General features: G+C 38.5%; 1 protein-coding gene across 1 annotated transcript; it reads left to right on the forward strand.

Annotated features, from left to right (window-relative positions):
• The first annotated feature begins 218 nt into the window (after window positions 1–218).
• LOC127478990 (uncharacterized) lies at window positions 219–26,513 on the forward strand. Its single transcript, XM_051805406.1, has 7 exons — window positions 219–450; window positions 4,245–4,328; window positions 5,897–5,950; window positions 6,529–6,603; window positions 19,962–20,080; window positions 20,937–21,060; window positions 25,328–26,513. Exons 1-7 carry the CDS (start codon window positions 289–291, stop codon window positions 25,349–25,351), a joined length of 642 nt encoding a protein of 213 aa, XP_051661366.1. The 5' UTR covers window positions 219–288; the 3' UTR covers window positions 25,352–26,513.
• Window positions 26,514–26,988: the final 475 nt, after the last annotated feature.

Here is a 26,988-nt window from a genome sequence, read left to right on the forward strand (position 1 = left end):
CACTGTAGTCAAAAAAAAAAAGGCTTCTGCTAGCTGGGATAAGGTGTTAAATGTTTTATTTACGATGTCAGAGGAAATTTCTGACAGAGATGAAATTGAATCTATTTATTCCAAATTTCCTCCTCATACCTTCACTAGCAGACAACCTTTCTCTGACTTTTCAGCTGTCTCCCTCCATTTTCCTGATGTGTCTGTATTGACAGTAACGTGTTCATTGGAGTGCAGAAGGAGACCTAACGAGGCTGGAACCGCCTGGCTCATTAAAACTCCTCGTGGCAGAGCGGTGGGATGAGGCCCCTCCCTGGCGATCCCGGGCCCGTTCCTGACCGGAGCAGCCCAATGGAAGCTGCTGCAACAGCTCTTACCGAGTGCTTCCCTTGGCAACGGAGATTCTCAGCTGCAAAGTGCTTTGCATTATTTATGTGGCACTGCACAGCCTTAACAAATCAGGTATCTTTGCTAATATTTATATCTGCACATTTAGTTGTAGTTTTTTGTTTGGTTTTTTTTTTTTTTATTTTAAGCTGGAGCACTAAAATAACATTACTCTCATTACACTTAAAGAAATCTTCATTTTCTGCAATATATTCTTCATGAAGTCCTTTGTCTTGGAGCCTCTCGTGGTTTTAATTGAAAATTCTCTTTTGGTCCTGATGCCTGTTCCATGTTCCCACTTCCCAGTGAAAGGGTAGAAAGGGTCAGTAGTGAGCAGCACTATTAAGTGAAGAAATAGGAAAAAAAAAAAATCCTGAGTGCATGGCTAGAATATTGCCTTTAAAATTCAACATTTACAACCCCTCCTGCAGAACAGCAGTAGTCACTTTTATATGTGGTGCTTTACAAAAGCTCTCTAAACATTTATATAAAATAAAAAAATACATTTCTTGAGGTCGCTCTCGCATTTGGATGACTAAATGTTGGCTTGTGATGAGGCTTTGCTGATTTATTGTCGTCAGAACACATTCACAGTTTGCAAATGTAATGATAATGCTCCTATTGGAGTGATATGTGAGAGGGAAGAAGAGTGCAATAGGTGTGTCAATCTATTTTTGACATTACACATAAACTTAATGAGTTACCCAGAATGAAAAGACTTTGTGAATTGCAAGGGAAACAGGTTCTTAATTCAGCTTAAACAAAACCAAACAAAATAAAAAACAAACAAACAAAGCCACGACCAAAAACAACAACAAAATTGAAAATGTACACCCTAAAAGCACAATTGTTGTACCTTGATTCTCCATCTGTAGTTGGCATATCCTCCACCAACTCAGGTTATTGTCAAAAAAACCTTGGAGAAGAAAGTTGGAAAATCTCAAAACTCAAAGAATGACATTTGCAAATATGACAGATGTGGGACATGGAGAGAACGTTTAATAAAAGGATGGATTTGTCAGAACTGAGCAATTTTTAATCTCCAAAAATGTCTAGAAGAGAAAGTGGGAATATTTGGGATTTGTCAGGGTAAAATCCATAGTCTGCAGGTGGTGGGTGTGACTAAAAACAAGTAATTCAAAAGAATTTGTTCATCCAGAAATACTTGCAGATCCTGCAATTTCCTTTCTAAAGATGACGAGGTCACTGGAAGGGCCGTGTCGGGCAGTGGGCAGGAATCCCAGGGCTTCCCGTGTGCTCATCTCCACCCGGGATAGCCCGGGAAGGGGTCACCTCCGGGGCCTCGGGAGCGGAGCCTGGACAATCCCGCGGCATCGAGCTCCACCTGCTGCAGTAACTCTGCAGCATTGCTGCCTCCCTTCTACCTGGAGCTGCCACATGCCAGCTCGAGAAAAATGACCATAATCATTTCCCTGGAAAAATTCTGGGTCATTTCCTCGTGTAATCTCACTTTATGAGGATGTTTCATGTATTACTTTATGATTTTTTTTTTTAAGAAAACCTATTGTTTCTTACATGTGGAGTTGTGTGAGATTATTTTTTTTTTTAACATCACTATAATGAAAGCAGGAAATGATCATTGAAACAGGCCTCTTGATGGCTTAAAGCAAATTAGATGAACTATGATGAAAGTCTTCTTAGGTTGGAAACATTAAAAAAATCCCAAGCTCCAAAGATTGTTGAGATTGTCATGATGATATATTGCTGAATGTAGCAAATTAGACATACTAGTAATGTTCTCTGGTTTTATATCTGCACTGCAAATTAAAAAGAGAGATCTCTACTCTTCTCTAATTACTACTGTTTTAAGCTCAGATTGCACCTTTTCAGTACATGTCATTGTAGTGAAAGATAATGTTGTTGAAAAGGAAGCTCTTCCCTTCTGTTCTCTGTGCTGAGGGTGATTGAATCCCATCATCAGTGCCTGAGTGGAGGTGGGGATGTGACACCTCCCTCCTTCAGCATCTGTGCAAAGGGCAGGGAGCTCTTTTTCCTTTCCCCATGGACTGGCAGAGCTTGATGGCCACAGGGAGGATGCAGAGAGATGTTGCACCTGAAAGAACTTTTTTTTTCAGTGCTCTGTGACATTAAACACTCAAAATGAATAAGGTTAAGTGGCTACAGACCTTACCAGTGGTCAGGGAAAGCAGACTGGAAATTACCTGGTCCTGGACTGTCCAAATCAGATAAATCTTCTAGTTCTATCTTTAAATACAGACAATTTGAAAAAAAAAAAGTCCCCTGCATGTTACCCCTGTATCAGATGATGAGAAAGCTGACACAAGTTCACAGGTTTTGGTGTTGTTGGGATGGTGCTGAGGTGGTTGGTGTTATGGATTACAGACAGGCCTTGCAGAGAAGACAGCCATAAGGAAATAGCAACTGAAAAGGAGAAAGATGATCAAGGGATGTTCAAATACATAGAATTTATTGGATTTTTCACTGAACTTTCCAAAACTGTGCCCTGATACGAGTTAAATATTACCCAAAATATGAAAACTTCTCCAATTTTCACAACCAATCTGCTTCTGAACCAGCTTCTCTGAAGGTGTTTCACCTGCAGAGTCTTCTGTTCCATCCATCTGACAGTTCTCTAGTTCAAGAGTACTCTGAAATTTAGAAGGGCTGATCAGAGGAAATATTTGTCTTTTAGCATTATTTATGGTTTGGATAGATCAGCTGGCCTCTTGGATGTACACAAGTGAAGTTATAAATATTTAAGATTTTATGCTGGATTTTTTTTTTTAAGTGTTTTGTCTGATAACTCATTTCTAAAATTCAGTCTAGTTTAGAAAGCCTGTTTTCACAGAGAAAGACATTTAATACACTTGTTTGTGGGCTGCCTCAGTCATCCCAGTATAACGTTGTTTGCAATTCTCCAGTGAGTGAAGGTATTGCTCCTTACACTTGGAACCTTTGTTTTGCTGAAATCCCACATAGCAACATAAATCTGGAAAGAATTTTATGTCTTCTCAAGTCAATATTCCAACAAGCAAAGTGCTCTGCTCTTAATTTCTGTTTTGAACACTTGAGCAAAGTTGGGGCTTTGCTCTGTTGGGCAGAAGCTGCACAGCATAGGAAGAGTTTCATCCACAGCTCCCAGGCTGCTGGGCAGCACTTGGGGTGCATCAGCTCTACCCTGACTACATGGGTACAACTTCCCAGGGCCAGCTTTGGATTGCTTGGAATCACTGAATGAGCTCTTTGATCTAAAACTGGTGCTGGAAAGAATGACTGTCTTCCTGTCCTTTCAACCTGCATTCCACACACTGCTGAGTGATCTGAAGTCTTCTATTAATCTACCTATATAATTTTTTTTAATTGGCAGGAATGTGTCTTTTTTCCACTTGAATAAGCTGATAGTTGAAGGAGTTCTGAGAGTGTGTTTGTGTCTGACTTCAGGGCTTTTTATGAGTCTGTGCCTTCCTTGGGGGTGAAAGCACAGACCCAAGAATAGTGGTCTATCACAGTGTGTATCTTCAGGGAAGAGCAGTTACAAGTAAGTAATTTTCTATTCCTGGTTTTGGAAATTGGGTGTTCTTTTTATGTTAGACACAGTAGTCTGTACAACAGCCTTCCAAGAGTTGCATTTCTAGGCATTTAAGCACAGCAATTTATAAAGCATGCATCCACTTTGCACAGTTGCTTGTCAGCTTCCTATGAGAATCTCTTTGTGCACCAAAGTCACTTGCTGACCAACCAAGTTTTTCTACCCTAGACTGGTGTAGACACTTTTGCTTTAGTTTGCATCTCTGCAGAAAAATTTATTTGCACCACTTCATTTAGAAAATTATGACCTGCTGCAGTATTTCAAATATGGTTACCTGGTTTTGTTTATTGTTTTTTAGGAACCAGTGGAAAAAAAAAAAGTTCAGGAAAAACCACTTGAAGTGGCTGAGGTTACTGCTAACAAGTACTCGTTCAATCCAGAGGTAAGAATGGTGAAGCTTTGATTCAAGATCAAGTTAAAGAAGGCAACAGAAAAACATCATGTTTTATTTATTCATAGTGATATCTGTTTGCTGAATTCAAGGTTTAAAGCTTGCTACAAGGTTTAAAGCTTGCTACATGTAAGGAGCTAGCCTTTATTGGCTGATGAGCATTTCATAGGTTTTATCTAGTAAAACTCCTCCTGAAGGTAGTAAAAGAAATCACTGATGAGTTGTAGGGTATCTTGTAATTTGGTAAAAATAGTGTACTGAAAACTCAGTTTAGCTGTGTTAGTAATTCCATGTATCAGTTCTAGAAGACTGACCTTTAAACTGTATTACACTTCAGCACAGAAACAGCTAATAGATTCAAAATTACTTTTTTATTTCAAAAATTCATATTTTATTAAAGCACACAGGTCAATATTGCACATTCTTAGACCTCAAAAACCTGCAGTTGAAAGGGCTGTTCCTTTGGGTGTTGTGAGGAGCTGCTCAAATTACTTTACTGTTGTTGAAGATCTAACCTATACCCAGGGTTTCAACCTTTACCTGGTGTGACCTTAACTTACAATTTAAAATGTGGAAAGGCTTGGAGATGATTTTTCTTAAAATGCCACTTCTTGGTCAGCACAGAACAGTTTGTGTGGTGAGTCTGTTCCAGCTCACCCAAGACCACCCAAATGTATTTGCTGCTTGAGACAGTCTTGGGCCTGTTATACAGCTGTGCAGTTACAAAGCAGGCAGTGGCTCTATCCCAAAGCAATTAAAATGTTGGAATTAAAACACATTTTAATTTCTCTGTATGCATTTAACAACTACCAGAATTTTATTTGACAATCCAGCAAAAAATTTTATTTTTCCATCATGTGTTATCTTTTTTAGCTTATTTAAAATCTGACCCATCTCTTTTCTCTTTAGAACAAAAACGAGTGCCAGGCAGTTGATTTGAGCACAATTATTATAAAAAAAGGAGATGAGTAAAATATAAACAAAAGAGAAAGGATGGTGCATTTGCAGATATAAAATTGACAACTAACATTAACTTTTTTAAAATTCTTTTTTGAAGTTTTTCTTTAAGAAAGAAAGCCCAAGTGTTAGCCTGACTTCAGCATCCAGTAGTATCTCACCTATCACAACTCAGTATTTAATTTCCTTTTTTAACTAACTCAAAGCAGCCCCTGTTGTGTAGGTGAGCGTTTTCTATATGGATCCAACAGAGATCAGCAATGTGCTCTTCCATACTTCCAAGGTGCATAATAAAGGGGCTTCTTTATTTTTTTTTACTGGGAATTAATTTTTCTGGAAACCTCAGGACACTTGGGAGTTGCATCACTGAATACCTTGGACTGCATCACAGTCCCTGTACCCCAGTACCCTGTCTCCCAATGGATTGCAATTTATCCATGCATTTTTTATTGCATAATGCATGCAGAAACACTGCATGTGCACAGCATGCAGTCAGAATTCTGTGAAATTGGTGCAGATGTTCTCTGAAAACCCCAAGGGTACTTCTAAGCCAGGGCTAGTTCAACAACAAATATAAGCTTTCATCTCCTTTGTTTTTTCAGTTCCATGGCTGCTCAGAAGAAAAAATGTTGCAGGCATTTGGAACACTGTACGAAGTAGGTGGTTTTAATTTCCTTACATAAAATTGCTGGCCTGGTTTGTACACTCTTAAAAAATGAGAAGCAATAAGAAAACCATTTTGTTCTGTGCTCCAAACCCACCTGTGCCTGTGGAGCTTTTCCTATGATTTTGGTTTTTACAGATGTCAGCTTCCTTGTTTGGAGTCTTATTGAAAATTTTTCTGGGTTGGGACCTGTAAAAGATTTCTCTCCCATGCATATGTTTTGTAGTTTGTAGCAGTCACTCCTTAAATCTAGGCCATTGAACAAGCTCGTCTTCCTGTCTGGTAGTTAATGAAGCTCATGGTTGCTCAACTTCCTGGGAGATCTCTGTCAGACTTGAACTCAGCCATGATTTAAAGCTGTTGGGACACCTGTGCATGCAGGAATGCACAGAAGGATCACATCAGACTTGTTTGCATGCTTGTGAGGTGACACAATGCTGTCCCAGGTGATGACCCTCTCAGGAAATATTTGGTGATTGAAACGGAACCCTGAGACTGCACATACCTTCTCTATGACAAACTCCTCTTAATTAACACTGTAATATTTATTTTCCATTTGATCACTTTCAGTCTGATTCACTGGAACCAGGGAAGAGGGGAATGGGAATGGACCTGAGGACTCACTACACCTGTGGCTCAGTCAAGGTAAAGGAATCCAGAGCACACAGAAATGGGCCAGGCAAGGCTAAAGGAGTCTTTGGTTCTGTAGTGGCAGCAGTTGAATTATAGGCAAAATAATTTACTGTACTAACAGCTTAGAAAAGATAGTTTCAAATTCTGTCTTTATAGGCTTTATATATACTGTCAACTTTATGTATGTTGACAACTCTGTAGGAGGAATGATTGTTTGATAGCTCCATCTGTATTAACATTATATTGTTTTAGTGTTCTTTATAAAGGAGCTTTTTTACCTCTTGGCAGTCTCTTGCATGACTTGGTGCTGTGCCAAGATTTATAATTAAGTAGGTAGAACTGAGCAGTGTTAGGACAAATAATGTCCATTATGTGAGAGAAAATCACTGTGAAAATATCTGCCACTATTATAGAAACACCTGCATGGACTCATTTGGAATATGCCAATTTGGGTGTCGGGAAGATGCTAAATCTGAATAGATTTTTGTGCCCCTTATTTCCTGAGTAGTGAATTGTTATGATAGGAATGGATTTGGGATCCTGTGTACCTTTCAGCCAGCTGAGTTTGGACAGCAACCATTATTTTATGGGAATGACCACAGAAAGTAACTGGTTGTACATTCTTTTTCTAGAAAGTATCTCCTATTGCCACCAGACACAACAAACTTCTGGCCCAGCAGGACATTGCTTATGGTCTCATTTAGATAAATAAATAAACAAACACTGTGGTGGGAGGGGGAAAATACAGGAAGGCCTATTGGGAATGGGCTCTAGCAGAGTGCACTCATATTTAGGCAGTCATACCCTTAAATGTACTTAGGCTGTGCTGTCACCCATCCTTCCCCATTGTCACTGCATGGTGGTGACAGTACTGAGGTTTCACTCTGCTTTTCTGTTGCACTCACACGTTCTGATTGCACTCCAAACTTGCCTACAGAGACCATTCCCTCTGTTCTCTCAGTATTAACTTAACTTAAGCAGTTTCTAAACTGCACAACAAACCTTTCAGGAGGTGACTCGAGGGTTTTCTGAATTTTTCTGGAACCTTCTAACTTGGTTGAGATGCGAGTGTTAAGCTAATGGAAGAGATTCATTTGCAACTGAAGAGCAAACATTACCACAAAAAGATGATTTACATCTGGCAAGGTTTATTTACAGCCTGCTGCAAATAAAACTGACAAATTACCCCCGCCAGCCCCAGCAGGGTACAAATTACACGAGTGTTTACAAGCTTCTGAGACTTTAAGTCTTTGAAGAGCATTCACTAGAGAAAAATAGTTGAATCAAAACAAGCAGCAATAAGACAGACATCTATATAAAAACTTAATAATTAGGTTAAATCTAAGCAAATGTGGCAGTCAAGGCAACGTGTGATATTGTATCAGCACATGTTGAAGGCAAATTAGGCTCTTTCATTGTTTGACTGAGATTAACTGTGTAAAAGTTAAGGAAGTTAAAGTAGCTTCTCTGCATTTACTCCTGTAGAGGAATCAGAACTTTACATTTCACAATAATGTAGTGTTTTTAAATGTTCCAAAATTTTTACATCAGAGCAATTTCTAAATTTTATGCTAGTTACTTGTGGTAACATTAAATTTTACATACGTCCTTTTTTGTCTTTCTCTCCCCCTAATTATTTTTATTATTCACTTACTCAGTTGAATTCAGTTTTAGTGAATTTGCACTTGATAAACTTGTCTGAAAATAGCAATAAACTGTAAACAAAATAATAAATCCTACGTATTTTGAAGGTTGGATAAGCCATTTTGGTAAAGCATGACTTGTTTTTGCCATAAATGCACTGTTAGTTATGTTTGCCTGCAGTCATTACTCATTGCTAAGTTTCAGTGGGATTGTCTCCTTGAGGTCGAGTTAAAGTTCTTTTGATGATAACCTGCCAAAGATCAGTTTACTTCTTGATCTACGAGTTGCAGGTGCTTGGAACTTGCTTTTGGTTGCTTAACATTTATTTTCAAACGAGTAGGATGAGAAATATTTGCAGAGATGGAAATTACCATCACAATTTAAATATTAATGCATTGATTTGCAGGCATTCAGGTGAAGCAAACTGAACCACTGATTTTAATACAAGTTACAGTTTGGACAAATAAAATGTCATTTTGTTAGCAGGTTACCATGAGGGAGTCTTGATTTGATACTTGGGAATTGTGCTTTTGAAATGGTTTTGAGATGTTTAGGATCAGCTGAGCTTTTCCACAACACTGAAATTCTCTCCAATTCAGTAGATTGAGTGAGTTTCTAATCCTATAATTGTAGAAACTTCTGACATTAAATTTGATTTTATAAACATCTGCATAGTCTTCAAGATTACACCGAGTAACATGATCTTTTGCAGAAGGTGGTGTTTTGGACCCTTTGAGAGGGACTAAATCAGAAGGATTCAGGGGCATGAAAAGCCCTGTTTTTCAAAGTTAGTTTTTTCATGTGCTAAAGAAGTTCCATATAGCATTACAGTTGGACAAACTGAAACTGAGCATGATTTTTACATACCAAAAGAATTGCCATGGATGGCAGAGCATGGATGAGGATTGCTCAGTTCCTAAGAGCAAAAATTATTTTTTGTATATATATAGGACATGTTTTTCTTATGTTTTTAATTTTTTTTAATGTTATTACCACTATCTTATGCTTTTAGGAATGTTAGTTTGATAAATCTTACAATGCCCAGCACTCAGGTATGTGCATGCACTCTCTTATTTATCTCTGCAGCACTGGTAGGTATTAGATGGATAAATATTATTGCTCTCATGGATAAATTATAAAAGTCACATGGAGGACGTAAGATTAATTGTCACTGGAACAGTTGCAACTGGAACTTGGGTGTCTCAGGTAAGGAAACCCCTTTCCTGATGGTATGGTGATGTCTCTGTTTCTCTGATTTTTGTTTCTAGTTTCCAAATTGGCCTACTAAATTCAAATCTCCAGGGAAAGATTCCTTGTGAGATCCAGCCCGTTACTCCGGGTGAGTGCAGTTGTTTCCTCTAACAGATGGAGTGTTTAGCCTACTTTTTACTGGGGACATTTGTTTCCTGTGCCACATTATGATAAATGCAGATTTGCCTTCCACTGAATTTTTAATGGTAATGCAATCTGCAGAATTGTGTTAAATGTATATTTTTAATGACGTGAATAGATTTGATCCTGATGTGTTTTGATGTCACATCTTTTCCCTGAGTGATTAAAACCCCTGATTTCAGTCTCTCATCCCTCCTCACCTCCATGAGCCAGTACTGCTAAAGGAAACAAGATTATAGTCCTTTAGGTGCTTTATCAGCAGAATTGTCTGTTAAGCTCTGATCAGTTGTACCTGTACCACACCCACAGAGGATACCAGTGTTGTGAAATTGTTCTTGTATATCTAATTTGGCTTCCAGAATCCTTATTGCTGGTGCAGAGGATGGAAAGAACCCAACTTCATCTTAATATCTCAAGCAGAGTTTGAAGGGCTGATAAGTAAGAAAATACCTATCTTCTAAACATCCCTGGCTCTACCATCTTCTTTTAGTCCCATAACTTTAATTGACAGCTGCATTCAAAACTAGGATCATGTGATTTCAAATGCCTGGGTGGAAATATTCCTGTCCACAAGGTTTCTGTGACAACTGAAACGGATGGAAGATGAAGAAAGGGAGGACTTAACGTTGTGCTGCTGCACAAATAAATGTATGTTTACACCTACAAACCAGTAAATTATATTTTTACACACTCGCTGAAGATCTGAAGTGTAACATTGTCAGGGCCTCATCAAAGCTCCTTAGTGCACTCAGAAGAAATGTACCTTTTTGCTCTTGTGTGGTCACTTTAATACTGGTTTCTAGAAAGCACAGTCTTCTGTCCCTGTCATATCCTGTAATAACAATCATTCTTTACTTTGTAATCCCAGTAGGAATCCTGTAACACAGCTAATATAGATTATTCTGCTTCCTGTGGCAATTAAATCATGAATCCTACATATTTTATACTATTTAAGAAGTGAAGCGTGATATGAACTGTAATGGCCATGGAGAAATTTGCTTGAGAAAAGTCAGTGGAACAGATTTTTTGAATATGAACTCACTTTCCCTTATGCTTTCTGAAGTGTACAGTAGCCAAATGGCCTAGTATGCAGAAAATTATCCAACAGACTTAATATTTGGACATCAAAGGTACACATTAACTGGGTTTTGAAAAATTTTTATTGTGCTCTGTAAGCCTGGAAATTCCTTAAGAGTCATGGTATTTTCATAATGAAAATGCATTAGCCATTCATCCTCACCGTTTGCACAGTGTTCCTGTGGCAAAATCTGTGTTTACAAAAAAAAAAAAGTAAGAACAGCAAAGAAATCAAACCCAAATATTGAAGTAGGAAGCTGCAGGAGAAGATAATTTCAGGTGAGAATGACACTGCTGCTGGTTTAGATCAAAGGCCACGTCAGCAATGTTTCTTGAAACAATTTCAGACTATAGTAAAGGAGCTGTTTGGGGGGGAGGGGGGAAGCAGAATGGATAATGCAAGAAATGGAGAAGAAAACTGGAGTTTTCTTCTCCAGGGCAGCAACTTTTAATCTCAATTAAAGCAGTGAGCCTAGCAGAGCAGCATGTTAATACATACCACAGGGAGTCAGTGAATACAAATGACCTTTGTGGATTTGGTTTTTGCTGCTTTTCCTCCTGATTGAAAAGGACGCCCAGCAGTTGTCTTAATTGGATGTTAATTGATACATATTCACAGGAAGTAGTGTCTGTGATCTTGCAGCTTGTTTGTATGGAAGAGTATAATGGAACAAAGTGTGAGGAAGTTTTTTAATGATCACAGTGACCTAGCAGAGTAGTAGGAATTTTTAAATGATCTCAGAAATGTTTGAAGAGTCATTACTGGAACAGACATAGCTGCATTCATGAAGCTTTAATGTTCTGCCTTACATTAAAAACATAATTAAACTGAAGATAAACCTTATAATTATGACCTCATACCTCCTGTCAGTGATACTCTCTTATACTTTCTGGAGTCCTCATGATGATATAAAAGAGAATGAGGACAGAACATAGAGCTGCTCAAACTACTCATCTTTCAAAACTATCAATCATTGGTCCCAAGTAAGAAGTCTTATCAGTGCTTTCCTGCTGATGAGTTTCCCCCAGTCACTCCAGGAGAACCTGTCCCCTCTCAGATATCATTCTGCCTACACACAGCATTGAAAGTATTTAGGAATTTGCTTCTCTTTGTGCAGGCTAAAATAAAACACCATTTGGGAAATCTGCAGATACTGATCATTCCTCTTCCTTTGTTGATCAAGGCTTCTTACTTCCCATGGAGATTGTCCATGTAGACACAAAGTAGCTCTGACTTACTTATGTGCTTCCCAATATCAGATTCAGTGGGTGGAATACACTGTGGCAGAAATGACACCATCTTTGTCCTTGAGCACTCAAATATCTGTAGCTTTGAGCTAAGAGTTATGTTTTCATTTCTATTGCTATTTTTACTAGAACTGAGTAAACTGAAGCAGCACAGCCCCTTTGAAATGACATTCAGCTCTGAGGGAGATCCTGTCTTATTGCTTTGTTCCAATGACATCTGTAAATGGGATCCAGAAATAGTGTTAGGTAATCCACACTTGTGTGAGGACAAAGAAAGTAGAAGTATTTATAGCTAATAAATTGTAGAAACACGTAGGAACAGTTTCACAGCAAGAGAGATCAGCAAAGCACTGGAAGCTTGTAGTAGTTAATCTGTAATAAAGGCAGGTTGCCATAAATCACTTCTGTAGCCTAACTCAGCCCACCAAGACCATGCAAATATCCTGGAAATACTCTTGTCCACAAAAACTTAGTGCTTAAAACTAAGCTTATTGCTTCCAAAGACACTAGCTGAAAATATTTTTTTTGTGTGTAAAAAGGAGGTATAAAAGGTGATAGAAACTGGGAACTCTTCAGGGACAGTCATCTAAGCGTAAGTGCCCATGTAAAAATGACAAGTTGTGGTCATTCTCAGCCAGTGATGTCTGGGAATCAACAGCTTTGAGCTGCAAGCCCGAAGGGGAAGTGTCTGTGTTGTTCCATGAGCCAGTCAAGCCTTTCCTTGCAAAGGGCACGTTAAACCTCAGGATGGCATTAGCCAGAGTTTGAAGGAAATGGCTGCTGTGCATCTGTTTGACTGTGCTGTGCTGGTTAGATAAAGCTAAATGTCAAACTGCTGGCAGTTTAACAGTATCCAACTGGCTGCTTTTTCTGTTTTAAATTAGAAACTGGATGGCTCTTCAAAAAGGTTCAAGTTTCCTGAAGGCAGATCTCTAAAAGTCACTCTGCATGCAGAAAGCCCAGCTTCTGCTAATACATCCTTTATGCCTGCAACAACACTTAGGCTGAATGTAACCTGAAGAACAGTTTCTCCTGCTTTTTTTTCCTGCTAGTGGCTGTGTAGCTGACTTTAATACAGAACCATTTAAGTGTGATTGAAATGGCAACTGCTACTGAAAGACTTTAATCTGTTGTTTTTGGAGTTCTGGTTATGACCTTGTCTGTCCTTACCTGTGAATATATACCAATGCTACTCTAATATATGCAGACAGAGAAGATGTTGGTGTTTAGGGAGTGTGATAAGTTGGCATTCCTTAATGCCTGTGGTTTACTGCAAGTGGAATCTGTAAGAGCAGGGAGGAGAGGGAACGCAGAGTTAAGAAGCAAAGAGAGTGAGGCAGTACTGAGAAGGTGAAATGTTTATCTGCCAGTTTTAGTTTCCAGTGTATTTAATACTTCATAATGTCAGTTGCTTGGAAACCAGTGTTTTGTGCCCTTTTGCTGCTTGGCAGAAATCACTCTAATTGGCATGTTTCTAGCACTGTCACTGCTGGCAGTTTGCAGCATTTTTTTTTTTCCAGAAGCAGAATTTTTCTTTTACATGAATGATGGCTCACATTAATTAGACAGCAGTCATGAGTAAAGACTGCCATTTAAGTGTATGGATGTATGAACCATTATCTCTATCATCAATCACTGGAAGACTGCTATTCCTAACAACATTTCTGTCTTTCCAGAGGCTGTTCTTTGGAGTCACAATCTCCTTTTCCTTTTGTGCAAAAGTATTTGTTTATGTTTGAAATTTCTTAAGTGGAAATACTTCATCCTTACTAGATTTTACTACCTACCTAAGCACAGCAGTCCAGTCCTACGTTTCCTGATGCCAAATGACAAATTGTCACTCAATGTTTGGACAACACTAACACTTAAAATGAGTTTCCATTATTTACTAGTAAAATATGCTAGTAAATACCTTTCTGTAGTAAGGCAAAACACTAGGTCATGAGGAGTGGTTTCTGCTTTCACATGAAAATGTTGAACCAGCAGTATTTTCCTGGTGCAGGATCAGTGTTCTCAGTGAAGTTCCACTTAACAAGCAGTGAGTTTTTACTGGTACTATGAACAAGGAGTTATTATTGTACATTCTTACAGCTAGAAAACTGAAACCTCAGGAATCTCCACACGATTTTTTTTTTCTTTTGAAGTTTTAGTTTTGAAGTTTCTGGAGAAAAATTTAAAGCAAAACCTTGAAATCTCAGAGGTATATTTTTCTGCCCCTCTTCAGTACACAGCTGTCTTCTCAGTGCTGCTCTGGAAGTACTGCACCCACTCACCTTTGTTTATTACTTGTCCAGAGAGAGGTTTTTTTGTACCTCCAGGTAGCCAAATGTGTTTGGGCTTCTCAATGTTAGAGAACCTCTCCTCACTTTCAAAGGAGAGATTCTGCCTCATTTCACAGTGGAGGCAGCATCTGTGTTTTAATGTCTTTGTAGTTAATTGAAAACCCCCGAGACACTTTGAATATGCAGCACTACAGGAGTGCATTCACCTGTGACATCTTCTGTAATAGTGTGGGCGGTGTTTTGACTGTTGAAGATCCTGATTTCTTGCCACAAAACCTTCTGTAAATGTACCACAAATTTACTCATATCTTACTTGAACTCGTTTTGTGGCTTATTTCACGGTCAGATTTTCGTGATAATGAAATAATTTTGTGATAATATGCATTTTTCCCATTTTGCAGATCCTGGTTTGGTTTTTTAAACAGACATTTGAGTACAGAATATTGTACTCATCTGCAGGAGAATAAAATGGGAATCAACATCTGAAACAACGTGGGTATTCCAGATTGTTTGTATGTCTTCAACTACTCAAGACAGATGTTGATGTGGTACTACTTTAGCTCCTTGCCAGAATTGTCAGTGGTTCAGCATGGTAAATGATCACATATGGCTGAGTTTCTGTGGGTTAGTAACTACATTTAATAGATTTTAATGTCATTATCATCTGGTCTTCACTGATTTTAAAAAGACTGGATGGATGAATATTTACCCATTTGTTTCTTACTGTGTAATTATTCAACCATTGAATGGGAGTAGTAACTACTGTGTTCCTGATTCCTTGTGTGTGCATCTCTAACTTGGCTATAAACACTACCAAACCAGCATTCATAGTTAATTTACATTAGTATCTACATATGAACTGTGAGTAGTTACAAGCTTTTTCTGTCCACATGCTGAGCTTTCAGAGTATGACCCAAAAGTGGATCTCAATAGTAAGACTGGCTAGGTCAGGCTTCCCAGCACTAAACTTAACTCCAGGGCTTTTTGTAATTTCAGAAGGTGGATAATGTGTGCACCAGTAATCACTCACCGAGTATTTTTTGATTGAACAATACACTAATTCTCATTTACAATAAGACTGCCTTTCATCACCAGATGTAGCAGTCTTAATGTAAATAAATTTGGCATGTGCTGGCATAGATTTACATTCAGCATTGTAATGTATAGCACTGAAGTGCTGAGTGAAATGGCCAGCAGCTCCAGTATTTATGACAAGAGAGTGAATCCAGTTCTCCACTGGATAAATGAGTATCACTGTGGACAGGTCGCAAGAAATGCAGAGTTTGCTCTCCTATTGTTCTGTGTGTGCTCTGTAAATAAGAAAAGCACTGTGTGCATATGGATTTTCTTTTATCTTGGCATTTCCTGCTGTTTCACAATTATTAGCTATTTAGGTGTTACAGTGCCTTATCAGAAAGTTAAGGGACATATCAGAATTACTTCAGCTATTAGAATGCAGCAACAGCTCAAGTGGAGTCTTATGTGTGCTAATGCAGATACACACAACATATTTTAGGGGACTGAAATAATTTTTTTAAAAAGGTCCTGTTCCAACTGAAACTGAAACCTGAATTCTTCAGGTTGTCAGAACTTCTGTTTTATTGCATGTTCAAAAAGACAGACCCTGCAGTACCATGGTGCCCCCTAAAACTAGGTAAGGACATAGATTTTAAAGGAAGCGAGCTTCCTGCTCTCTCTGCTTCCTTCAGCAGATGTATCTTTGAAATCTTTAGGTCTTCATTTGAGATTAGTAATAGGATCACAGCTCATGATATGGTTCATAATGCAAAGTGCTCATTTAGAAGTCTTTTACTGTTTTTTAATCCACAGTTTTAGCCTGTAATGTTCAGAATACAGTTTAGCTGTATTTACTGTAGTTTCAAAGTTGTTGCCTCCTGTGCTTTCTGTTTGATAAGCAAATGGATTGTTGTATTAGGTTTTCTGCTAAAATACTTACTGGGAAGGTTCTAAATTGCAGTGTGAGTAAAACTGCACTTGTTTTTCACCTGGGAAGTCTTAGCTTGTATTCAAGTTTGTCACTACTGCAGCAAGTCAGGCAGTGCCTCACAACACCCTCAGCAGGGTCTGGCCTTGTGCCCAAAGAGGAGCATTTACTTGTCTAGCCAGGAATTGTTGCAGATGCACATTGAAATGCTTTTATGAAAATAAAGGAAATGGCCTTTAGAAAGCCTGTGCTCTCAGTGGCTTTCAGAGCAATGCAACATGGGTTTCATTTATATTTACAATTGGCTATAAGCCTCTGGAAAAGGCTGAATTCTTTCTGAACAGTGTCCAGGGCAGGAGATATTCTGTCATTAGCTTTGTTGATATAAAGGCTGTGTCCATTAAGGTAAGAAAATTGAATAAGGCCTTTTATGAAGCAGTGGCTAACCATTTCCATGGTCAGAGGAAAAGCCATTTTGTGAAACAGTGGCTAAGAGTTTCCATGATCAGAGAAATATGTGTCTTATATGTACATGTTGCTTGATGGATACGTAATTATTTTATTTAATGCTCAAAGTATTTGTTCACCATGATCATAACTGAATGTTCAAGCTTAGAGAGAGAGAGAAAGAATCAAGCTGGCATAAGTGAACTGCAACTTCAGCCTCAGAGAGTGGGCAGAGGGAGATTAGCAGGAAGAGTTAATGAGGCTGAAGCACCCTGATAATATCACCCAGTGCATCAAATACAGTCCCTTAGTGAGGGAGAGCCAAGGGATGTGCAACTTTCTGCCCCTCTTCCTGGCAATTCTGTTCAGGCTGGAGTTAGACCAGCTGTGCTGAGCAAGAGTTTGGCATCACATGTCAGTCCTTTAGGAACCATGTCCCACTGAATTTGTTTGTGTACCCAGGAGATGTGAGGTTGTTAACTGGAAAATTTGATCTTCTGCAGCAAGCACATCCTTAGTATGACCCTTTGAATGTAGTGAAGATGAACCAGGGTACTTAAGTAAAAATTGTGAAAAAAAACCCACTGGTGAATATCTAGCTCATCCTTACCCTCAAGGAAGAGTTTCTGGCATTACTATTACAGCTTCTTAATGTTTTTCTAGCACCTAAATTACAACTAGGACAAATTTAGGATTTCCTTTTATTTTTGTGAGTTATTTCTTGCTCAAAGAAAGGCACCAAGAATCCAAATCTTAGCAGTAAAAAGTTCGATTCCCTGACAGTTTAATGGCCTTGTACTAAAATTAACTGATGACCTTGAGTCTCTAAAGGATTTAAGGAGTAATTTAGTAAGTACATAGTTACACCAAGCAATAAAAATACACTTGCTACCAATTTTCTGTATGTACAATACACTACTGGGTCACTCCTCTGTGTGTGTCTTTGACCCTTATCTATAATAATATATTCCTGGAGAGAAAACTTGAAGTATTTCATGGTACATTATTACTGCTCAGAAAACTCTTCTAATTTTCATGCTGATAAAGATATTAACATAGAAAAATTAGACATATCCTTTTGTCTGAACGGCACTTGAAAATCTGTGTTGTGACTACAGTTGACTGAAGCTCAATTACTTTAATAAACGTATTCCAAATTTCATCTTGATTACATTTGCATTTTAATGAACGATTCTCGCCTACTTGTCAAATAGGCAGCACAGCTAAATTTATTAAGTTATTGTATAAACAGGGTATTGTGATGCCAGAATTTAAATGGAGAAATATTTGATGTCACATTCCGGCAACATGTTATAAATCTACAGTGTAGAAAAGTATGTTGGTTACCTCTGTACTTTAAGTTTGGATTTATTTTACTGGTTTTCTTTGAAGAGTCCATCAACCTTAAGGGTCATTCATAAACATGCCAGAAAGAATTCTATGGAATTATGACAGGGTGGGGGTTTTTTGCTTTAAATTGGATAGTTATTACAGCTCTTTCATACGCTGCATTTCTCTTAAATGTTCTATTATATATTTATTTTTCTGTATTTGAGAAGCAGGGGGGAGTAAACTGCTCCCCTTGACAACAAGTGAATTTGGTGCCTGACATTTTCACCCTGTATGACCTTTGGGTGCTTTAACATGTCTAGTAAGAAAAGGGAGTTGTTACTTGCCAGTAAAACAAATGAGGCCCAGCTTTCAAGCCTGGGTTGTGTTTGAAAGAATCAATACAGTCTGATGACACTTAATTTAAAAGTCAGCAGCACATTAACAGAAAGGGGGGTGTCCTGTGGAATAGGGATAGGATATTCCTTGGATTTGGATGAGCTGCTATGTTCTTGCTAACATTTTAATCAGGAGCTGCAGAATACCTGTGTGCCATGCCCCCTTTCACTGCCCTACCTCACCTTTGCCTTTTCTGTTATTTTATTTAACCTCAGTGGTCATCCTGCAGGCAGTGCATTACAGTTTTCTCTTTATTTTCTTCTCTTGCAGTAATCCCTTGCCTGTTCTCTTCCCCTCACTCACAGGTGCACTGGCACCTTCCTTGTTCCTGCCAGTGCAGCCTCCTGACAGCACCTGGAATTGTGGAATTCAGCAGCTTCAGGGCAGTGCCTGTCAGGCTGTGACAGCTGAGTTCACGCAGTGAGGGGCCTGGTGGTTGGTTGGCTGCTATTAATTAGAATTAGGGAGAGAGTTTTTAAGCCAAGTACTGGACAAAGTGATACTGAGTTCAAGACACCCAGTAATTAACCTGCATGATACTGAAAGAGAGAAGGGAAAGTTCTCACAGACCATATTGGGGAATTATCCTTTGTTATCATATTGCAGAAGGCAATACTAATGTTGAACTCTTGAACATAGAAGAATTTGAAATCTTTAAAAATTAAGTTAGTGGGCAACAGAGAAATCAATCAATTTAATAGTGTGTGATTAGAACACTGACCAAGTTGTGATGATTTTTGGCAGACATCATCTCAATTCTGTGAAGCAACTTTCATATACTTGGTCAGGAGTCACTGGAGAGGAAGAACCCACTGAAAGCAGCCCAGCAGGCTCAGGGCATGTGAGAAAGAACTGAGTTCCAGCCACCCAAATATTCCTCTGATGCAGAGGAGTCAGAGGAACCAATAAACACATAAGTCAACTCAGAGGGCTTTTGGCATCCGAGGGCAGTGGTTTTAAAAAGCAACAGTTGCCAGTTTCTGTCACTGTTTGGTATTGAGGCAGTTCCCATGGATGAACTAGGACCACACGATGCTTAAAGTTCTGGATAAGTGAGCAGCTGTAAACTTAGTGAAAAGCATGGGAGAAAAAAGGCACTTGAAGTGGTTTAAGAAGGAGGATGTTTAGAAGGCAGAGAGAAGGTTAGTGAACTCTGGAGAGGTGTCACAGCCACCTCAGAACTGATTCTCCAAGGAGAAAAGAAGGAACCTGGTGAGCTTGTGCCATGTGTTTTTTCCCTCAATGGGATCACAGCGTTAGGAATAAAAAAGAATTGTATTTAGCAGAATTGGCTTGGCTTGCAGAGTGATTTCTTCACTACTCCACACCTATTACTACTTTCTTCAGATTTTCTCTCCATCTGATCATTGCATTGTCTTCAGTCCTTTGGCTCCTGCTGCTCTTCTCAGTGCACCTCCACTGCCTGTTGTAACACTGTAGTTGTCTTCCATGTATCAGCCCTCACTGTGTGATGCTTAAATCCTTGCTCAGCAGGACAGAGCAGCTCCTCTAGAGGTTACACACCTTTGGAGCCTCAGTGCATTAAAAGCTCATCCATCTCTAACAGTCTTTTCTCATCAGTTTGCTGTGGCTGTTATCACTCCCAGGTACCACCTTCCTCTCATGAACTGACCCTCAACTTGGAAAACTGTCTCCAGAGTAATGTAAGATGCCATCACACTCTAGTCACAAAATGCAACAACAATGTTATAACCATTAATAAAAGGTAAGAAATAAAATCTTTCCTCCGAATACAAAACCCAGACCAAAAAGCAAACACATGGCACAGACTGAGTAATTCTGAACAGGAAAGTATCATATTTACTGGAGTGACATTAAATGTCCATTCTGTATGGTCACTAACTGAATGGCTAGAAAAGGTGGGAAAGGAATAAATTATTCCTGAGAGATAGTGTTATGGAAGGAGAAAACAGGCCAAACAGGCTTGGGGCAGTGAAGAAACAAAACCCACAGCCTGTAAAAAGCTGTTTTCTGTTTGCCCAGCACTCAAGACTCTTCTCATCAGGGTGAATCTTTTCAACTTACTCCATTATTTTCTGTGCACAAAATATGTTAACCCAGGAAAAACTAAACAGACTTTGAGGCCTGTCTTGAAACTTTGGCCTTGTATTTATAATCTTACTACCTCCATTGGCATGATTCCAACAAAAAACAAGTAAAATGGAATGCAAGCAATGTGTCAGCATCTTTTCTCAAACAAATCAGTCATATTATTTCCTTTGCCTCAAGTTTGATTTAACATAAATGCGTAATTGCTAATAATAAGCAGTAGTATAAATGTGTGAATACAAATAAATACAAATGTATTTATAATTTATAAAGTACTATAAGCATATTATAAATAAATAAAAATTGCATATCCTGGTAAACATATAAATATCCAAATTTTAATTTTAATAAGTGCTAATAAATGCAGTCATTAACAATTTAGAGATACACCTAAATATTTTTTTTAAAGAGAAGAGGAAGTGTGATGATGTGAAAACAATAAACAACTTTATTGGTTCTGCCTTCATTTCACATACTACTTTTTTAACTTCAGTCTTTGTTCTTTCCCACAGTTGCATTCTGACAGAAGAGGCCCACATGAGGAAGTGGGGAAAGAAGGAAAAAAAGAGGACCTTATACTCTTTTAGTCCTGTTTATACCAGTGTCTGGATTCCAAGTGCTCCTGGAGCAAAAAAGGTAAATTTGAAGGAAGATTCATGTCCTGCCCTCTGTGGTAGGACATGAGTGAAGTTCACAGTGACACAGACCCATAACAGATACACTTAGAGCTGCTGTGCAGCTGCTGAACTTGTGTTCAGGAGTTTATGGTGATATAGTCTGTCTTTATTAATAGCAACTGTTAAATTCTAACATTAAGTGACTGAATCCTAATGACTTACTGAACACCTTGTGTGTGTGTGTACAGAGGCACACATCATTCACCTTGCTGACATTCACTTGGCAAGTTCCAAGTTGCATAAAATCTTCTTAGGTGGTGTAGCTTTCAAGATTAGGCTCATTTAAAGAAAAGGCTGTCAAAATTAACATTTAATTTGCCAAGTTAAAAGGTAGGCCTGTGTAAGAGAGAGGGAGAAGGCAGTACTTGTACCATATGCATTTCTCTGTATTTTATGTTAGTCACTAGTGCATACTGTCCTGTTCTAATTTCATTATTCCAGTTGTTCACCAAAAGTTTGTATATTTAGATTTGCAGGTGGAATAAGCTAAAATGCCAAAGGTAATCTTAGTTCAGAAAAATACAGGACCAACATATTCAGCTCACACACTGTTTTTTCTTAAAGGCAAAACTTAGAAGCTACTGTAGAATCCAAACCCCCAAGAATCCATACCATAACTGGATAAATGCCAGAATTCTCATAGGTAAGAAAGCACCAGGCACATCATCAAGATAAACCCAAAAATAAGATCCAAAAATATGCTTTCAGGATACAGAATTATGTGTCAACGTTAGAAAAACCTTGAGAGGTGTCTGGAATTCACTGGGACAATTAAAACTCATCTGCTACAGAACTGGTTAAATGTATCTGTCTCAGCCCACACGGTGCCAGCTGGACTCTTTCCCTCACTCTGTGCCATAACACATTGGTTTCTCCTCTTCACAGTGAACATCTTTTCCAACAGCTGTGTGCCACACACTGGCTTTTGGAAGCTTTGACTCTCAAATCCAACAGTTTGGTGCATTCCAAAATAACCCATTGGAATCCAAGGTGAAGGAATGAGGAGTGAGGGATCTCTTGTCCTTTGGATGTTGTTATTTCTCTTCTTTCAAGCAATAACTCTTTCAGTGAAATGTTATTAATTCTGTGCCATGCAACATAGACAAATTCTGGATTTTCTTTGTCCCCACGCAGTCAGCAGGGAGTTGTACAGTCAAATCAGCAGCACAGCATCATCCTCTGTTACTGCAGGTTGCAGAACTAGGAGAAAATACTGAGCTATCCCAGCCAAATTTAATCATGTTTTCTTTCCTTTTTCTCTTTTTGTTGATAATTCTATAGTAATAGATACATGCATATTCCTACAGCCTTCCCTTGGAGGGTTATCCCAGTGAACTCAACAGGAATCCCATATATATTATCATTACAGAACAAAGCCAGCTATTAAGTGATATTTAGTAACTGATTGTATTCTATCAATTATGTATGACAGTGATGGGTATTTGTAAAACAATGTGTTGCTTCTGAACCTTTATACTGTTAAAAGTAAATAGTAATTTAAGTTTCCAACATTTTTTGGTGGATATAATCATGTTGGCATAACATGGATTTAAATTATTCATGAGTTTTGTTTGGTAAAGCAGTTGAACAGTTCATGCTCTGATTTGCAGGGCAAAGCTCTTCCAAGCTCTTCTGTTTTCCTCTGGATTCTCAGTCAAGGCAAACTGTGTCTGTGTCTAACAGAGGTGGCAGAATAGCAATATATAGAATTAGTCTGATAAATTGGAGTAGAGAACTAGTACAGTATGTGTGGTGAGTGGCTTTTTCATCCCTTTACATACAAGGACCAACCAATAGAGAGTTGGTCAGCCAGTCTCTCAGACACAGGCTGGCAGCAGAGTGTAACTGTTTAGCTTAGGGGGTTCTGTTTAACTTGCTCTGGGTTCCTCCTACTCATCCCTCAGTGATTACCTGCACTTAATAGAGCTGACAGAGTAATTTATCTGTTGGATCTCCAATGTGGTTCAGTACAAAGCTGGGTATTCTTCAGTCTTTTTACTTCCTTCAAAGTAAAACTGGACCAGAAAAGCACGTTAGCATTTAGTACTGCTAATGACCTTTTAATTGACATTTGTATTATCATTATTAGGCTGATATCATGCTCTGCTACACTCTAAATTCCCACTTAAGAAGGAACTCTTGGAATCATTTGGGAGAGTTTTGTGAATGTTTAGTAGCTATCAAAAAGGCAAGAAAAATCCTAAGAGTGACGTGGAAGCCAGAGCAGAAAGCATGTTATGCAAAAATACAAATATTTTATAAGTGCTTCTTGAGTTTCTGTCCTTCCTATTCAGCCAGGCTGATGCCACAGGTGATAAAGTTTGACTGAACAAAAGTGCTGAGGGATGGTAGAGGTATGGAATGGCTTCCACAGGAGAACAATTAAATAGATTGGGGCTCTTCAGGACAGGAAAGAAATGTCTGGAGACAAGGTTATGACAGATCTCTGTAACATCATGAAGTGCATGGAAAAAAGGTGATTAGAGAGTGGTTATTCACAGGTTCCCTTGACACCAGATTTATGGCACACCAAATTAAATTATCTGGCAGAAAATTTAAAGCAATGGGAAGTGTTTTCAAGCAATGCATAATTAAACTTAAGAATTTATTACTATGATATATTGCTGGAAGTATATTCAAGTGCAAAAGCAATTTAAGAGAATAGAAGAAAAAACAATTAACTGCTCCTAAATGTAAAGGAAAGGACACATTCTCTGTGTCTGAAGGACCTTTAGGTTCAGACTGCCAGAGGCTGAGGGGGTATATGGGGAAGCTTGAGATAATATCATATACTACCTACACAGCTGCTGCTGAGCACTGATGAATGGGAGCAGTGGAGGATTCAAAGCTATAATTTCAAGCAATTTGTTTACAGATGTAGGTGAACAATTGGTTTGTGTGTGAGATGAGATTTGAAAAACAATCTTGAGAGCTGTGACAGCTGGGAGCCTCCGTTCACTGCCAGAAAATAAAGAGATATCTTGTGTAATATATGGGAAGGGTGTTCAGTGCACCCTTTAGAACATCTATCACATGACTGCTGTGATTTCAGGGGACTGGCCTGAGTTACAAGTCTGGACTTCTCAAGGGTTATGCTCCTAGCTCTGAAAAATATGGGGAGTTACTTTCTGCAGGGCAGCTCTGTAGCAAAGGTTGGATTCTGTAATGAATTCTGAAGCTGCTCAAATCCTGTTTAATCCAGGACTCTGATCACAGGATGCTTCACAGACAAATCAGAAATGGATTACCAGTACAGCTGCCTTGTAGCCCTGTACCCTAAATTCACAAAGCTTCATGTAACTCATACAGACATAATTTTGAAAGCACACACAATCCTAACCCACAGGTACCCATATTTATATTTCAAAAGTGGGGAAGGGATTCTGTAGAGGCAGCTGATCAGTAGACACAACTAAGTGTGGCTCTTACAGAAACATTTCTTTTAAGAAAAGAATTCATGACTCAATATAAAGCCTTTTGTCCAATGGTAGTTTTGCTGTAGAATGTTTGCTTATACAGATTAGAACTTTCAGTGCTGTTGGCTGAGTGAGGACCTGTATTAGTGCAAAGGTTCAAATGTTTCATCATGTTGACAAAGGCAAATGTTGAAGCTGCAGCTGTGGTGTAACACCAGGTCACTGCTGAGGTAGTCTCATTTATCATTTGGCCCCCACCTAATCAGTCAAAGGTTTCACAAAGCAGATTAGAGTACAAAATGTAAGCCTAATTTTTCATGGTTACTGTGTAATGAATAATGTGTGCATGTAGATCAGCTCAGATGACATACATTTTTTTCACAATGAGAAGAAGACTTCCTGAATGAGAGATTAAAAACTAACTGGATTTTAGCCCCAAAGCTTTCCAGCCAGCAGTTTAGCTCTCACTTCTCAGTCAAAAGTATATTTTTAAAAGAGTAGGTATAAATATTTCTGCAAAGGATCTTCATTATAAAATTTATTCCTGAATTTAGGGCTTTTCTTTGATATTTATCAATGTCTCTTCAACTGATTTACCATTTTTAGATCCCTGAAGAACAGGTAAATATTAGTACCCTGCAGATGATTTACTAAAGGATAGGAGTCAAGGTCAGGTGAAATTACTAAATAATTCTTTGCTTTTTTCTCTTTTCTAATTAATGTCTGACTAGCTCACAGCTATGGAGGTTATATTTCAAAAATATCACTAATACAGACAAACTTGATTATTTGTTTTCACTATTTCTGCAGATGGAGAACTGGAACAGGTTTTAATGCTACAAAATAGACAGCTCAGTGCTAGAACTCTGGAATTTCTGACTGGGTCCTTGGCACTCTTGAAACTCTCCAGGCCACAGGTAATAGAGGATATTCATTATAAGCATGGGGTTTTTTAAAATATTAGCCCTTTAGCTGGTGCCCAGCAACTTCTTACTTCCATATCTTATAAATTCCTTTACAATTCACAGTGCCACATTCCAAATCTGACTTTTAAGAAGTATAGAAGTATCTTGTGCTGCTATTTAACACAGCAATCATTTTGTGTTCTGCTGTATGCGGTGCTTCACGAAAATGTAGAAAAAGGACCTTTTGCATTTGGGGATTACGACTTCATGGGTGTTGAGTGCTCAGTAAAATGTCACTTATTACCATGTAGGACATCTGAGCACCTTGGAGGATGGCTTAGACTGTGACAGCTAACACTGGGGTTTTTAATAACGAGCGTGACAGGTGTTTGACTGCATGAGTGATTGGAGGGAACAGTGCAGAGGAGATGGGTGTCAGTGCCTCTCCAGGGGTTTGGCAGCAAAGCAGGAATGAAACAGCAGTGGGAAGGACAACAAAGATGTTAATTTGAAGGAAAACAGTGAGTTAAATTGACTTTCAAGGGAGAGGAGAATAAAAGCATTCACTTTACAGCAGCAGGCGAAGAGTAAAGAGTGTTATTAGTGAGAGATGTGCTCAAAGGTGGGTAGTCTGGAAACTGCAGCCAATGAAGGGCTACTTGAGGACATGTCTGAAGTGGTAGTGGATGCTGATAAGGAGACACAGAGAGGTAATTAGATACCTGTTGATGTTAAATGTATTAAATTCCATATGACATTTAAAAGAAGAATGGCAAAGTGATACATTAGACTTAGAAATTCAGAAAAATTGAGTTATGCCACTGGAATGCAAACAGCACAGCATGGACACTGAAAACAGACTTCCTGCATAGTTTATTCAAATCTACTTTATTTTGTAATACATGTAAAAATATTTATATCTTCTATTTGATGGTTGGGGTTTTTTTCACAGCTGAATTAACAAAACCTATATTTTCAAAAGTGATTAATTAATTAGGTGCATTTGTACTTGGGTACCTATCTTGAAACCTCTTTAAAAAAGCTGCTTTTCTTGGAAGAAACTCTAATTTTCAGAAATATTAAATAGCAGGTTTCTTTAGGATGCCTCGTGCAGGCCAGCATATATGGAGCAATATCTGCAAAGGAGAGAGGAATGCACTAGTGAGTTGGCAAGTTTTTACAGAATTTTTTTAACAGCCCTACAAAAAGTCAGCACAGGTAAAATGTGAAGAGGAGTCAAAAGGTATCCATAAACAAAAAGAGATTAAGAAGATTGGACTGCAGGTACGTTACCTGATGGGTTTCTGAATGACAAGGGGAAGCAACTCATCAGAAAAGAGCTGATGCTTTTTTTTCCTTTTCTTTTTATTCTTTTTCTCCCCAAACAACTGAATTCAGCATTCAGTAAATTCAGATAACATGTACATTTTTTTTGCATGGGTGGCAGCATAACCATTTTACTGCTGTGCAAGCAGTATGTACTTTCTGGAAAACACCCCCATAAATCTTGCCTTTGCAAACAGAAGAGATCCTATGCTCCAGCAGCTCTGTGGAAAAAGCAGTGTT

The sequence above is a fragment of the Manacus candei genome, unplaced genomic scaffold, assembly GCF_025592945.1.
Source record: "Manacus candei isolate 608988 ecotype Guabito, Panama unplaced genomic scaffold, ASM2559294v1 h1tg000064l, whole genome shotgun sequence".
In the NCBI taxonomy this organism is placed as follows: domain Eukaryota; kingdom Metazoa; phylum Chordata; class Aves; order Passeriformes; family Pipridae; genus Manacus; species Manacus candei.

Excerpts from the sequence above, each read along its gene's own strand:
- LOC127478990 (XM_051805406.1), top strand. The coding sequence starts at position 289 with ATGAGGCCCCTCCCTGGCGATCCCGGGCCCGTTCCTGACCGGAGCAGC. Across the intron at positions 5,951-6,528 it reads CATTTGGAACACTGTACGAA|TCTGATTCACTGGAACCAGG; the intron begins GTAGGTGGTTTT and ends GATCACTTTCAG. Across the intron at positions 20,081-20,936 it reads GTTATAACCATTAATAAAAG|TTGCATTCTGACAGAAGAGG; the intron begins GTAAGAAATAAA and ends TCTTTCCCACAG.